Here is a 15722-nt window from a genome sequence, read left to right as displayed (position 1 = left end):
CAGAACCTTTCAACGCTCCCTCACCTCTGTACAGGACACGATGACTGATGGCTTCCAGACAGCAGAGCCCTGGCAAATCAGCACCAACTGCTCTCTCTAGGAGACTTCTCTGGTTGCATTTCATGTGTTCATCCTCATCTAACTAATCCTGAGACCCCATACAATGTCCAAGAGTGACCTCCTCCAGCCTTCCAGTGGCCTTGGATCCCATTTGGGGTGCTGGCCTCCAAATTCAGAGATCCAAGTGATGTGGACCTGCAACTTCAACCATAGACTCCGTTATCCAGCTCTATGCCAAATTTTCCCATTGATTTGTCTAAGGATGAAATAAAAGAAGACTTCATTCTTGTTAGTTCCAGTGGTGTCCTCATGTCCAAAATCTGACCATGGGACTGACATCCTTATGAGACAGGAAGAACAACTGGGCAAAAGTGATTCTCCACCAAAGGCAGCTGATTCACCAGACTGAAAACAGTGGCACCAAAAGCTTTTCCTGAAACTTTCTTGAAGAGTCTCTGTATTCCCTGCTGGATTCAGGCATCTGTAGCCATTTTCACTCTGGCCTAGCCATCTCTTTGCTGTAAGACCAAGGGACCAGCTGTACTGCCTCAGACCTGGGCCTGGGGAGCCCGGGTCCTGTCTTTGGCAATGGTTATAATGGTGATACCTCCAGATGGTGATACCTCCTCTACTCCTGCAAAGGTTAGATTTCTTAGCTATTTTCCATTCAGGGATTTCATAAGCCAGACATCACCTCAATTCAATTTACTTCTTTGGACATACCCCTTAAATTCTCAAATAGGCACTCATTTCCCCAGTAAGGACTAATTAAATCCATGGTTACCCCACTGAGCTAAGCAGACTCTCTTGCCACCTCCACAGGCCCAGAAGGTACCTCAGGACCACTGTGTCAAATCCCTTGGTGTATTGAGGACCTCCCCACAGCCTTTTCCTAAACTCTGTTCCCTTAGCCTCTGCTGAGAGCTTCATGCTTCAAAGTCTCATTACTCTGATAATTAGATGCACTCTTCTCATTTCTCAAGCTGACTAATCATTGATTTATAATTCCTTTCACTCTGCCTAGGGTCATGCAGCCTGCTGCCTGTGAGAGTACTAAGACACATACAGTCTTGTGATTTGAAAAAACACAACTTCCCAGCTTCCCTCCTGGTCTGAATCAGTGGTAAAGTCCTTGGGGTGAACAAATGCCAGATGCCAGGAGACAGCTACTGTCCATGAACAATACAACTTTCCACAGTGTGGAGTAGGATAGACCAAGTTTCCCTACCTAGAGAAGAGGGAGAAGCAATCTTTGGAAGACCTGGGTCACATCTGTGCTGGGAAAGAAGGAGCTTTTCCATAAAGGCAGCAAACCTTCCCACTATAGAAGCTTTGACCAGTGTCCAAGTTTGCTCTAGTTTGGTACAGGAAATGGACAGACCTGAAGGTATCTATACTGCTGCATTATACCGATATGAGAACTTTTGTTCCTCCAAAAACGCTGTTTGTCTCACTGTGGTAGTAGCAGAAAATGTGTTTAACGTGGACCTCCACAGAGCCAGTGGTGTTCACACCAGCAAGGTGCTGCTGAACAGCCAGCTGAGAGCTCAGGTACACAGGCTGATCTCACCTCCCCCATGCTTCCCAGGGCCTGAGGAGGGGATCAGCTCACAAAGGAAGCCTATGGATTAGAGAGCAATCCAATGGATCAAAAAGCAGGAGAGGGTGCATCATTTCAATCCCAGAGCAGAACTGCTCCCTTTCACACTCTTTGGGTAAACATTTATGTGAATCCTTTCCCTGCCACTCAAAGAAGAAATTACATTATATACACATTCCAGAGAACTTTTCCCAGCAGTAATAACCATTTTTAACACACACTGAGCTTGGGAGAATGTCTAGGAATTTACAAGCAGATGCATGAGCAGAGCTGAGATTTGATCCACACAGCACAGCCGTAAGTTAACATCACGATCCCAGTCAGGCTCTGGAATCGGGGTGGCCAGTGGGCTTGGGAGGAGGATGTGCTTGGCAGGAGCTGCCTACCTCTTTGATGGCAGACATCTTGATGTTCTCATAGTAGTGCAGCGGTGCGTTGGGTGAGCTCATGTCGTAGCCAAAGCCAGCCACCGCCACCTCGTCACAGTTGTGCAGCGCCATGGTTATTGCTACGCTTCCCAGGGTGGGGATGTTCTGGGAGGAGAGAAAGCAGCAATGGAAGGCATTAGCAGGCTGTCATCTTTATCATCAAACATTTCCTCTTATTGTCTCTGCTCATGGAGGCACTGCTGCTGCTAAGCAGAAAATCAGGAACATGGTATTTGGCTATATTCAACCTGCCAGCTTGCAGGGTTGATGATAGCCTCCCAACTTGTAAAGAAATTAATGCAAATGGTCAGACTCCCCTTCTACAGCTTTGCTGTCCTGAGAACAGGGCAGCAGATGAGCTGGAGGATGAATCACAGTGGATACATTAGCCTTCTGAAATTAAAACAGATGTAGACAGTGGATTACAATGTTAATAATGCACATTACTGGCTTCCAGCTAGGCTAAGGAAGAATACTTATCCCAAACAGGTCACCACACAGGAGCAAAACTGAGGAACAGCACAAACACCTTATTTTACTGATGGCAAATGCAATTTAATGTTGTTAAACAGCTCTGGGAGATGAAGAGGAGATCAAGGCAGTGTGTTCCAAGATCCCTTCCTTTTCTCAGGGGCACCTTGACAGAGCAGGGGCACTCTGACCTGTGCCATTCCCTCCAAAGCACACACTGGGAAAACAAGGAGCAGTGGGAAGCCAGTCAGAGATGGGTGATAGCATCCAGGGCACACCACAACTGTCCTTTCCCATCTGCTGACCTGCAGTGTGCACTGATGTCCAGCCTTAGCCCTTCCCATTTCACTGGGCTCTGGCCCTGTGACAGCAGTGCTGCACAGCTCCTGTGTGTTCTGCTGGGATAGCAAAGTGTTTCCAGTGTAAAATCCTAGCTCACTGACTTTCTAGCTCCTTTTTAGCCAGATAGATAAATCCAGAGGCAAGTTTGCCCCAGGGCCTAGGGAGAGGCTGAGAAATCCACCCACATCTTCATTTGTTGAGTATCCAAGACTGGCCGTATTGGAAATATCACAAATTCAGAGGACATGCTCAGACAGTCACCAAGGGTGAAAGCTCTTAGCTGAGATGTAGAAACCAACTGCACTCTTCTATTTTTCATTTACAATGGTTTACCCTGAACTGGTGAGCAGTGCTATTGCATGTTCATAAAGGTTGGGAACAATGTTTTGAGTTTCTGCCTCTCATTCAAAGGAACTGGCTTTTGCTGGCACATGACTGTGCTTACTTCTGATTGCCTGACCAGTCTGAAGGAAAATGTTTTCCAAGCAAAGAATGCCACCCATATCCCAGCTGAGATGTGCAGAGCTGGGAGCACAACTCGTGCTTGGTAGAACTCCACTACAGTGCACTGGAATTACTCTAATCTGAAAACAAACAGGCAAAAACTGCTTATGGCTAAATCAATGAGACATTAAGTTCAAATATTTGCAGCACAACAGTAACAGAGCACACCTGAAATTACAAGATCTTCCTACATCCTGCTGTTCCAGCTCTAGATGCCAGGAAAAGCAGCAGAGTAATTTAGTTCTCATTGCTTAATTTCAATTGATACTCACAAAAACGATACTGGTTTTATTCTAGTCACTTTAGTTAACTGTTAATTCACTGGGAGCCAAAAAATATCAAGCAGGGGTTTCAAAAAAATGGAAAAAGTTTATTAGGAAAGGATAAGAACATTGCCCCAAATTTCAAAATATCCAAGAACATCCTGTCTTTCCAGACATGACAGTTTAATTCTGATTTCTCAGCTTTATGTTTTGCATAGAAGATGACATTTGTATGTCACTGGGATTGCATCAGCTGGTAAGTGGACGTGCCACAAAACCCTTTCCCTCATCAGAGCTGTAGTTACAGTGTCCAAAACACAGTGAGTGAATGGCTACATCCCTGGGACTGTGTCGTCATTGGGAGCACCATGGTGCTAACACCACCCACACTCGCACTGGGCCCATTCCCACGGTACCGCTCAAGGGAGACACGGGGTCTTTGCCTGGAGGGAATTTCACTGGCCAATTTAACATTTAAGAGCTAACTTTCTAATGTGAGTCTTGCAAACCACAGAGAATTAATCACATTACCCAACCTCATGGGACGACTGCCAAACTTTCTTTCAGGCATACTCTGTCTGGAGAATAACAGTAGACAGAAATTGAAAGTGAACTTTCGTTTGGTCACCAAATATCTGTCTGACTTTACTCTTTCTACAACACATCCAATGATATTTATGGAAAAATACAAGGTAATTCTTCAGTAGTTCCTGACATGCCACTATCTTAGTACCACCTGCTCTGCTCTCAAAAATGATTAAAATACCAGAGACTACCTACCTTCCTAACCTCTTGTAGTAGATGTATCTGATTTGGCCTCTATAATTACCAGAAATTCACAGGATGTCCTTAGCAAATTGTTTTGCATTACCCTAAAAATCACATCTGGAAACTGATGATCTGATGACATTCTTAATTATGCCTAATTGCTGTTAGTACCCTCCAACACTGCAGTAGCTATAGCTTAATATGTGTCCCCCTTGAAGGCAGAATTCTGCATCCTTCAGTGGTGAGATGCAGCCTCAATCTCACTGCTGCAGTCAGAATCCTATGGGCTAGGCAGGTGCCTCTTGAAAATACTGTCAAAATGATCACCCCTGCTATTCACTGAGGGCAGCAACTATTAGGGCAGCACAGGGGTGCTTGCAGAACACACCCACAGTAAATGTGTGGATAATAGCACCTGCCTAAGAGAAGAGCATGGTGCAAAGTGTGTGTGCACCCACACGTGCCCAGATCACACACACATAACTGGGCACTTGCTCCAAAGTGCTTATTTTTAAAAAAGAAGCAATCATCAGAGGGATTGAACAGTAACTGGGGAATTAGACAGTCTTGAAGAAAATGGAGCTGCCTTGAACAAAACGATAAAAAAGTACAATTGTCGATTAATTGTCATTACTTTAGTGTCAGTACTTTAGCCTTGATTCGGTTTAAGCTACAGAAACTGAGCCCTGTTCTCCTGTGGCAGCCTGCTGAGATTCTGCTACTCCTGCTGCCTGCTGAAAATTAAGCACTGCCTCATGCCCAGCTTGTGGCATGGGAAAGACAACACCCTGCAGGATCTAGGGACATTTCCCAGGCTGTGCTGCAGAGAATGCAGCAGAGCAGCACTCTCAGGTCTAAGGGAAAGGGCTCTCCCCTCCTTTCCTCTTAGCAAAGAAGTGCCAAGTAAGAGGAGACACATTATTAGAGAGGAAGTGGTTATAACTACTCCCTGGCTGCATCAACAGAGCTTCCAAGCTCTCCTGATTGTACATTTAAATTCATTAGCTGCTAACATCTAACCTGGACCTAATGGACCATATACAACCCATGGGGCAAGGTGGGGGACAAGTGACTCCAAAAGAAGTTAAGCATCATGGTCATGGCTGTGCCAAATCTGGCTTGCAATGCCCTGCACAATGTGTCAGTGCTATCTCACCACACACACCCTTGAGCCGTGCCCCAAAGACATACCAAAGCAGCCACCACACCTCCTCTGTTGAGTTATAAAAATAAAACTCTCAAACAACTGAGCAGGATTCTCGTTATTTGAGGCTTTTGCTAAGACAAAACCCTCAAATTCTACTATCTTGTCTCAGAATAATAATCTAGTGTGAGACCTGTTCAAAGCCTGTGCTCCTGCTCATGGCCCTCTGTGTGCTTGGGTGTTCCTGTGTCACCAAGCAGTGCTGCTTTAACCAAATGGTTGGAGAGCTACAGCCCCACAGAAGCCAGTGCTGAGGCAGGAGCCCCTTGGGATGCCCCCCAGCTGCACAGTGTTAGTGCAGGTTAGACCTGGAAAGGTCCAATATGACCTCTGCTGCAGATGTGGCCATGATGAGTCTCTGACCTGAACTGGTGCCCAGCAAGCAGTGTGAGCTGGGAACGGCAAAGCCCAGAAATCACTGGCAGCCTTCTCTCCTTCACAATTCTCTGCCACAAACATTGAGCTTGGCTTTGCAAAAGCTGTGTGCCAATGGTTTCTGGGGACCAGAAATGCCTTTAGCCGTACAGACATGGGGCAGGTTCTCCTGACTGCTCCTACACTGTTCTCTGCTGCAAGCAGGAAGAAAAAGGCTTCACCTCAAGACATGGATGTTTCATCTTCCATTCTGCCCCCTGAAGAGGCTTTAAAGACTGACTTCTACTCACATAAGGAAAGAAGTCAGTCAGCAGAAATGAACTCTGGAACTCCTCTGGACTCTGTTGAGGCTGACCATTACCTCGTGGGCTTGTGCTGAAGATCCAGTGCTGGTGACTGAACTAGAGCTGGAACTGCTCTTTGCTTGGTGCATGTGAAAAGCTCTTGCTGCTTTTCATTCCATGCCTGGGTCATTCCTGTGTCACTGCCTGCTGGACTGGAAGGAAATGACTGCTGTAAATCTGTTTTTAGAAATATTTGACTCCCTTAATATGTTAAATGAATTCCAGTTATTTATGGGATTTTACTTAGTTCAGGGTAAGACCTATTGGATTGTTTAGACTATTCCAATTGTTACCTTTTTCAATAAAAGGGTAAGTGTTACTGAAGAATAAACTCCCTACAAACAATAATACACCTGGATATTTAAATTGGTTTGACTACTATACTAAATGATTTGAGGAAAAAATCCAAAAATCTGCTTACCTGGGAAAAATTCTTACCTTAGTTTTATCAGTTACAAACTGATCACCTAACAGCATTGAAGTTTTCAAAACAAAAGAAATCCAGAACAAAACTACAATAGTCATCTCAACATACATGAACTATCCCTTTTGTTTCTTTGTTTGCATCAGAGAAAACCCAAACCTACCCTTTGTTTCCTTTAGCTGAAAAGTGTGGAAAATATGACATAGAAAGCAATTTAGTGTCACTCATTGTGAGCAGGCAAGTGCCTGCATTCTGTGGAGTGGTGCCTGTCACAGGAGCTTACAATGCACACTGCTGCTCCCAGAGCTACCTCCACCCATGCCCTGAAACAGCTGCAATAGTGGGCTTCAAAAAACACAGCAGAGCATCTCAGTGCCCTTCCTGCAGCTTCCCTGGCTGGGAGTGGGGCAGAGCCTGCAGGAATGGCTGTCTGCAGCTGAGCACAGGGCAGGGCCAGCAGCTGGTGGCTGCAGACAGGCCAGCCCAGCAGGCTCCCTTCTGCCACTTCCCTGCTCAGTTCCTCAACACCCAAGCCCAGTCCCAGTGTTTTTGACCACATCTAACCTGATGCACAAGCTCTGATTCACCATTTGCCATAGAGCAGATTCCTGTGCAGTGCAGGGAGTGTTTCTAAAGGATGTAAGGACTTAACAGAATGCAACCAAAGGCATGACTTTACTGCACTCTACCCACTCTATGATAAGCACATACACCCTTACTCCATGCTAAATGGGAGTTCATGGCCTACTCTTCACTGAGAAGCAAACTCCCTTCAGTTCCTTGGCATCTCTCACGAGCAGAAGGAGGTGGCTAGGCTTGTACCAAGAAGAAGCTGCTATGAGCATTTACCTGCCCCCCAGCACCAGTTTGTGTGAGCATCCCTTCCCCAGCATCTCATGGACTGGTCCCACTGCAGTGGCAATGGGAGGAACAGCCCAGCCCACAGAGCAGATGTGGTGCCCTGCAAACCCAAAGCTTTACAGTGACACTGAGTCTCTACATTTAACTGACTGCAGCTGCAGTGGCCCTCACCTATCCCTCTACCTGCCTTAGAAGATGCAAAAAGGGAGAGCCGCATAACTGGAAAGGATTAAGTGGAAGACTGTTCTGCTCCTGCCATGCCCACCTCTGTTCTACCCCACAAAGACCCAGCAGGTTCCAAGACACAGCCTACAAAAAGCCACAGTCCAGCAAGAACAGCCCAGGAGACAAAGTTTGCTGACACCTGGGCAATTCATGAGAGAAAAGGTCATGATGATGAGACAAGGGAGCTGAAAAGTGCCTAAGGAGCAAAGGATTCCTGCTGGCACCTCCAGAAAGGCTGCCTGCCCACAGGAAAAACCATCTAAGAGCTACGAGAAGCCGTGGACAGGATGTGCTAACACTCCAGCATCAGAGGTTAATCCCTGAGATGTCAGCACCCTGCAGAGGTGCTAATCCATGGCTGGGTGCCTGAATCAGCCTGGCAACACCTCCTGCACATGGCTCCTCCTTCACCAGCTTAGTGCTGAGGCTGGGTGAAGTCCAAAGAAAGATGCTTTATTTTTTTAGTTTATACATTCAACCATTTCCAGTACATGAACAAACAAAAGGCTTACAGAGTTGAGTTAAATCATAAACTGATCCATGGATGCACAGCACCAGCAAAGAGAGAGAAGCAAACATTGCAGTCTGCACTGGGGTCCTCAGACTTCTGATAATTTGTGTCACCTGAAGTGTTCTCCCCTCTGCCTCACACCAGGCTCAGGGCTCCCAGGAGCCAGAAGGACACTGCTCCCATGGCTCTGAGGGCTGCTGGCTGGACAGGACAGTTCACCACACAGCCAAAGGCACCACAGCAGTGACCACCCCAGGAGTGTCTGTGCACCCAGCAGTACTCTCTGAGCTGATGCTTGTGCTTGCCCCCTAGTAAACTGCCTGCAGTGTAAGGGGTGCTGCTGCAAGCTTGAACCAACAGCTGCAATACCAGTGATGTCTGGTTTCAAGCCCCAAAGATCTGCATAAAGAGAACTTCCATCTGAACAAAAATCACATTTGGCTAGTGAGAAAGCCAACCCCACACCCATGCATTAACAGAATTATTTAATCAGAGAGAGGGTCTTTAGTAGATATTTTTTTTGTGCTTAACCATCTTCAGGCATTAACAATTATTTTCCCCTAGATATTGCAAGAAGCCCAAAGTTTGTTCTTTATGATCAGCTTATCCCATGAAAGAGAAGTCCACATACAGTATGGAACAGCTCTTCTGCTCTTGAGACCTCAGTAGGATTGAAGACAACTTCTAAAAAGCTTTACCAGTCCGAGAGAGAAGTCACTATTCATTGTGGGTGTGAGTTTTGCTCCTTGCTGAGGGTTTTGGCTACCACTGCCATGTGGGCAATCAAAATGCATGTCTGAGTTGTACCCCATTACTATACTCCAGGATCATCTGGCCCAAATTATATTATCAAAGCAGAGGATGTTACTACATTCACTCTTTATTGAATCCTGGGAAAAAAGCTTTGAGATCAGCCCCAAACTATTTTACTAGCTCTGCTCAACCTTGCTGGAAAAGCCCCCAAATTACAAAGTTAATTGGCAGCACATTGTTACCATATGTGGTGTGCAAGAGAAGCACTGAAGTTTATTTAGGCAACAGAACCAAAGGAGAGTGGAATATTACTGCTCTTTATGAGGATTTTGTGTTGGCCTTGATTACGAAGGCATCCCCATCCTTGATCCTGCAGTGTGCAGCCTGCCCAGCAGAATTCACTAAAGTGTGAAGCTCCAGCAGTTCCATGACAGCAATCCATAGCTGATGTTTGCAGCAAAATTGTAGCCACAGGCTAGAAACTCTCTCTCAGTTTTTAAGCTCTGGCAGCATCCCTGTACCAGGGTCCTTGCACAGACCGCCCAGGCTACACTAACATCTCAGCCCCACACAGGCACCTGCAGAGCTCCTGCTGTCCCACCTGGAGGAACAAACTGCAATTCACACAGTCTAGGAGTCACAGGCAAACACTGCTTGCCTCAAAGAACCATAAACTATTCCTAAATGCTCAAATAGACTTTCGTGAAGTGAAACATCAGGTTTCAATTAAGATGCCTTCATTTCCCAATCTGATGTGTGTTAAACAACCTATCAAAACCTCATAAACTTCAGTTCACAGCATTCTCATTTCCGGATTCTCTCTTCTCCTTCCAGTTAAAGCAATAACTTGTGTATTAAAATAACGTGTTTAAAAAGAAAAATAAATGGGGCAAAAAGTAAAGTATGATGATTTTTGTCATTTATTGGGACACCACTCCTGATTTTCTGGAAGACACATCAAGACTACATTGTTCTAACGGTAAGTTCTGGAGAATGCAGAGAGATGAAGTAAGTTAATTCCTAGCTGACTGGAATAATTGCAATAAGATACCTTCAGTGCACAGAACAAAAATCCAGAGTTCCCAGAATCTCATGACAGCTTCTGTACACAGCAGTGTATTTTTCAAAAGCACCATTCCATGCGGCTGAATCTGTCTGCATATCTTGCATTTTGCATATCGAGAAGGAAATGTCTTATCTTGAGGCACCCACCCATCTGACTTGCACAAAACAGAAGTCTCTAATATTCCAGAAGTCTTCATGATATAATTATTTGAGCAAGGCAAATGAGGCACTATTCTGTCCAAATCCCTGCTGTGACACAGCAAATCTCCTGCACTGATAGCAGTGGAAGGACAATGCCAGGGGCAGACCAAGCAGACCTTGTCCAGCAAAAGTGCTTCTCTCTGGGTTTGTCAGCTGTGCCAATGTGCCCAAAAATGTCACGTGTGGTCTCTATCAACAACTATATCACATGTGTACATGAGCAATTTACCCACCCAAGTAATACTTACTCTAATGGTTGATATATTACGTAGAGCAAATATAAATAGGTTCTGAGGACAGTGTTGCAATGTGAGATAATCCAGAAAACCCAAGTCACCACCTACTCCAACACCAACACTCCAAAAAGCTGCACTGGGGGTGAGAGGCACAAGAATGAGCATTAAGGAATTTTGTTAATAAATATGAGCCAAAACTGTGGTTTGCATTGTTTGCTTTTGAGAGCTTTTACATATAAAACTTGCTGGGATAAGACCAGAATTTCTTACCAAAGGCCTCATAAAGCAAACTTTTACCCTTTTCTACTATCAGCCTGGGATGCAACTTCACAGTAGCTTTCACAAGGCACTGTTAAAGTGTTGATGATCCCCCCAGAATCCTTGGATCAGGAAGGTTCTGAAGGAATCTGGGTCTGAAGGAGTCTGAGAGCTGTGACTGTAACAGAACCAAAGTCCCTCCCTTTCAATGTCCAACAGTAGAGGCCCAAAGGAAAAATAAGAACAGTGTAAGCCTCCTGTGCTGCCTGGCCTCACATCCTTCTGTGAGGTTTGGCTCCCTTTGCTCTGTACCTACCCCTCTGCCCATGAGGCCGTTGTTGAAGGGCAGTCCAATGAAGCTGAACGCTGCCTCCTGGATAAAGTAGGGGTTCAGGATACGGATCTCGTGGGGCTCCCTTGGCACACGGGTTGCCACTGACTTCCAAAAGCCATCAGAGGCACTCTGGTAACAAAAACAAAAACAGAAACAAAAAGGAAAAAGATGAAACAACAAACAACAAACAGAATTATGTACAAAATATAGCAGATTTCTGTTATTTTATTTTAAAAATATATTATAATGCACTTCTGTAGCAGTTCCCATTGTCTCTGCTCACTGCCACAGGGCAGTAGTATGACATTGTAGGGAATGTGTGTCTCATGGAGAGGTGGAAGCAGCATGGACTGATGCAGTTGAGCCAGTCTGGATAGCAACTGTGAGGGAGACAGACAGGCCAGGTCTTCCCACTTTATCCTATATTTGTCCTCCCCTGTTAGGTTTTATGTGAATTAAGCTGTAAACTCCTACAGATATCATCCTGTTTTGTGAACAGTCATGAATGTTCACAGTACAAGGGAAGAGACAACTAAGTATGTCTATTATTTTTACCCAATTCCAGTTTTCACCCTGCACACATGGAAGAACAGTGGCCTTGATGTGTGCTGCACTCCTAGACAGCCTGGCCTGGGGAGGGGCTGGTGTCACCCTGCCACATGGCTTCCCATCCTTGCTCATTGATGGCTTTGCATCATTTCTTGCCATCACTGACACCTTCCCAGGTGTCAGCAGGCACAGCACAGAGTGCCCCCAAAATAACCAGAGGCTCTGTGCTCACAGGACTTAAGGAGCAGTTGTGTTCCAATGTTTCACTTCTGTTTGGGTTAATTCAGAGCAAGGCACAGGGAGGATGGAAGGAATATTAATCTTCTGACCAGCTTCTTGGGCAGGATAATCTGATTGAACACCTCCTTGAAGCATTGAGCCATCTTCCCTGAGATCTCCATGACAAGAAACAGACACTACACTACATAAAAAGGACACACTCTGGAATTCATTATACACAGTTTTGGGTTGCTTGCAGCTTAGCAGTGACTTTACAGCTGCTCTCAAGGCACTGATGAAAATGTTGATTATCCACTGCAAAATCCTCAGGAGCTTCCTCTGCCCAGTAGTGATCACCCCTGTAATTTCAGACTGGAATTCTGCCTCAGCCAATGCCTGCTGCATTTCACACACTCCCTGTCGTTGCTCGGCTCCTGCGAACTCACACCACGTGTTGCTAAACACCTTACAGAGTGTTTTTTATGGAACAATCCCATGGATATCTTTAGCTGCTGAATTTCATACCCTGAAACTGAAAATTTGGCAGATGGCTCGTGCTACAAAAGGCATTTACAGAGCAAACCTGAGGAGGGTGCACACTGTCATCCAAGCCAACATTCCAGGAAAGCAAAATCCCATTGCTATCTGTTCCCCCTCAAAACTGCCCAAATACAATACATTTTGACAACCAGGGCAAGCATCCCATGGCTTTAAGTTCACATTTCATCAATGGCCAAGTGCCCTTGGGACCTTAAAAGGAAAAAATTTCTTAATTATCACTCAGGTTCTTTCATCATAGTAGAATTAGAAAGAATGCCTGGTGTCAAAGTAGTCTAACACTTTCCATTATAATAAGACATTTTCAGCCACTGAGTGATCCCAGCATTAAAAAAAAAAAAAAAAACAGAAAAAAAACTTTACAAATATTAATAAAGTATAACATCCATTTGACCAAGGGATTTGAGGGATTTGGTATGCCAGCTGGGTTTTGCCTCCTTGTGAAAATTCATTAAAAATTGGATAAATATTAAACCTTTGGAATTTCCTAAGGGCACACGTAAAGTAGAGGTCTTTCAGTTCCAGGAAAGGAGGGGGAAAAATAAAAAGGGGTCACAGACTCCACTTGCATTAAGCATGCTCCAGGTCTCACAAAAATGAAGATGATAAACAAAAATTGTGAACAGCTATTCATTCAGTGAAACCATCTTATCAGGGGTTTAAGCAGGCACTCCCTGGAAAAATAGTGTGTGACCTTGAAACTAAAATAAATTTATAAGTTCAATTACGATTTCACATACACCTCTAAATAAGGCATTGCCCAAATTTTGTGAACAACTCAAGCCAAAGGTCTGCAAGCTATTTAAAGTGGACAGAAGATGCCTTTTGTTTGGACATACACTCTGTAGGGGACTCTACATAAGTTCTTGGATTTAAGTAGGTTTTATATGGCTTTTACATTACACATAAAACATTAAATAGAAAAGAAAAAGAAGAAAAGTTATAACATTGGAGAGTTTTATTGCTTGCTGCTGCTGGAGCTGAAATAACCAGACATAGCACTGCTGTCCATCTTCCCAGTGCTGTGTGAACCATGAGGACCACACCTGGGCTCCTCTCAGCTAATTCAATGCCAGTGGAAAATAAATGGAGGTGCCTATTCCTAGCTGGAAATACAACCAGTCTGCTTCACTCTCTTCTATTTAGCTGTTTCTCCTGTTGTTCTTCATGACTATTTCCCTAAGCATTTCCTTCAGCTATCACACTGCTCTGAAATTGCTCTGGCTTCTCCCTCCTGTCTCATTTCTGTTTGCTCTGTGTTCTTCCCTGTAACTTCACTGGGGAGCTCCATTGAGATTAGTTTTGAGGGACACCTGGGGGAGTCTTTCATTTCCCTGCTGTAATTTCTAAAACAATTACAGGGAGGATCACAGAGTCTCAGCAGACAGCTCTCACTTCCACCTATAGAGCAGGCAAAGCCCCGCGCAGCGCTAAAGAACCAAAACTGCTTTCCTGGCTTATAATGACTGACATCCCAGCCTTGTGGTTTGGCTCTGCAGTCCCATGGCCCCGAGCTCCCTTCCCAGCGCTGTGGTTTTGCTGTGCAGCGTGTCCCGGGCAGGCTGCAGAGCGCAGCACCAGCCCTGCGAGCCCGGGGCTGCTCCAGACACGGCCCCGGCAGCGCAGCCCTGCCGAGGCTCTGTGCGATGCACGGTCAGCCTGATTGCACCCAGATGTTCACAGAGGTTTCCAGAGCAATCCCTTCCCATCGGGGAACGCTGTCCCTTCTTCTGGCTGGGAGGAGAGCCGAGGAGCAGCAGGCATTAGGAGGGAGGGCACGCTTTTCCTCCCAGATTCGACAGCTCAGACTCGCAGCTGGAGGCTGGGGGCATCCTCTGTTGTCTGCTGCAGTGGCTAAACCTGCAGTGCTTAAGGGTGGGCTTGTCACAATGAAATAACTCCTGTCCTGATCAGCACAATGATAAACAGTCAGAAAATGAGTCTGAAAACTGCTTAGGCAATGTTCCTGCAGCGCCTCATCACCTCCTGGTACCGAGGTGGAAACCAGAAGGAACAGGCTGGAAATTGTGTATCCTTGTGTTAAGTTTCCACTGTTATTACTTGCTATTACTGTGCACCTGGAGTCCCAGGCACAGATCAGTGCCAAAGGCTGCCAAACGAAGCTGACACGACACAAGCATAAAGAAACAAGTATCATAAATGGGCAGACAGGAGAACATGACTGAAGAACACATCTAGGAGGGCCATGACATTTTTAAGCAATCTTGGAATGTTTTCCAGTTTGCATCATTGCAAAGGACATCACTTAAAGCTTTAGAGGAAAGTATTTTAAAAGTACAAAAGAATTTAGATAGGCCAGGACTTTCAAGTCAGTCTCTTGCACAGTTCTCACCCAGCAAGAGAGGCAGAAAGAGACACCACCTCTATAGACACCACTCCAGGAATAAACTGGTACAGACAAAACAGACCAAAGACAGGAGATTAGGAAGAAGGGATAAAAAGTGGCAGGGCTCACCAAATAGCTCCAGGGACAAGACAATCCAGCTGCAATCCCTCATTCTGTCCATTTGCAGAATACTGAAGGCTAATAGGCACAGCCAGTTGTAAACTATTTTTTGTCTCCATTCAGTTTTCCATCTCCTATACTCAGATTTACCAAGGCAAATCACAACACTCTCTAAAATAAGATATGGAAACTCAGAGCCTTAGCCAAAAAGCACCTCAGTGGAAAATACAAACCACTAGAAGCAGGCTGAGTCTCCCACAATAACAGCACTTCTATATACTGAACAAAAGAGAGGTAATGCCATTGCATCCACATGATACAGATGCTGCCTCTGTGACTGGATTTATGAGTAAAATAGCTCATTGATGATTCCAGCTCTGATGGAAAAGGGGACAGGAGGATTGCAAAGGCCACCTACATGCAACATGATGTCTGGGTATGCAATACGTGCTGCAGAGATTACTGCTCTTTTGAACTCTGCTAAGACCAGAAATGGAGAGGAAGAAGGACATGAGGCAAAAAAAATGTCAAGAGATGATGCACCAGTCACAAGACCTCACAGTGCCTGTGAACACATTGTTAACTGGAATCTCTGCCCCCACCAAGGCTGGAATGTGGTTTATTCTCTACCAGTCATCCACAAGCTCTCACTGTCACACAAACAAGGTACAGCAAAACCACTGCAATCCATCTGCAGAGGCT

General features: G+C 45.3%; 1 protein-coding gene across 10 annotated transcripts in view; it reads right to left on the bottom strand.

Annotated features, from left to right (window-relative positions):
- ST3GAL3 (ST3 beta-galactoside alpha-2,3-sialyltransferase 3) overlaps positions 1–15722 on the bottom strand; it is a 174005-nt gene that overhangs the window by 12866 nt on the left and 145417 nt on the right. For all 10 annotated transcript variants that reach the window (XM_064719643.1, XM_064719644.1, XM_064719648.1 and 7 more), the window contains 2 exons: positions 11210–11356; positions 2047–2193 (listed from right to left, as the gene is read on the bottom strand). In XM_064719643.1, coding sequence (XP_064575713.1) covers positions 2047–2193; positions 11210–11356 — 294 coding nt within the window. The remainder of the gene's footprint in view (positions 1–2046; positions 2194–11209; positions 11357–15722) is intronic.

This window comes from Zonotrichia leucophrys, chromosome 8 (genome assembly GCF_028769735.1).
Source record: "Zonotrichia leucophrys gambelii isolate GWCS_2022_RI chromosome 8, RI_Zleu_2.0, whole genome shotgun sequence".
In the NCBI taxonomy this organism is placed as follows: Eukaryota; Metazoa; Chordata; class Aves; order Passeriformes; family Passerellidae; genus Zonotrichia; species Zonotrichia leucophrys.
Note: the sequence above shows the minus strand (reverse complement) of the source record. Positions and strands in the feature narration are given on the sequence as shown.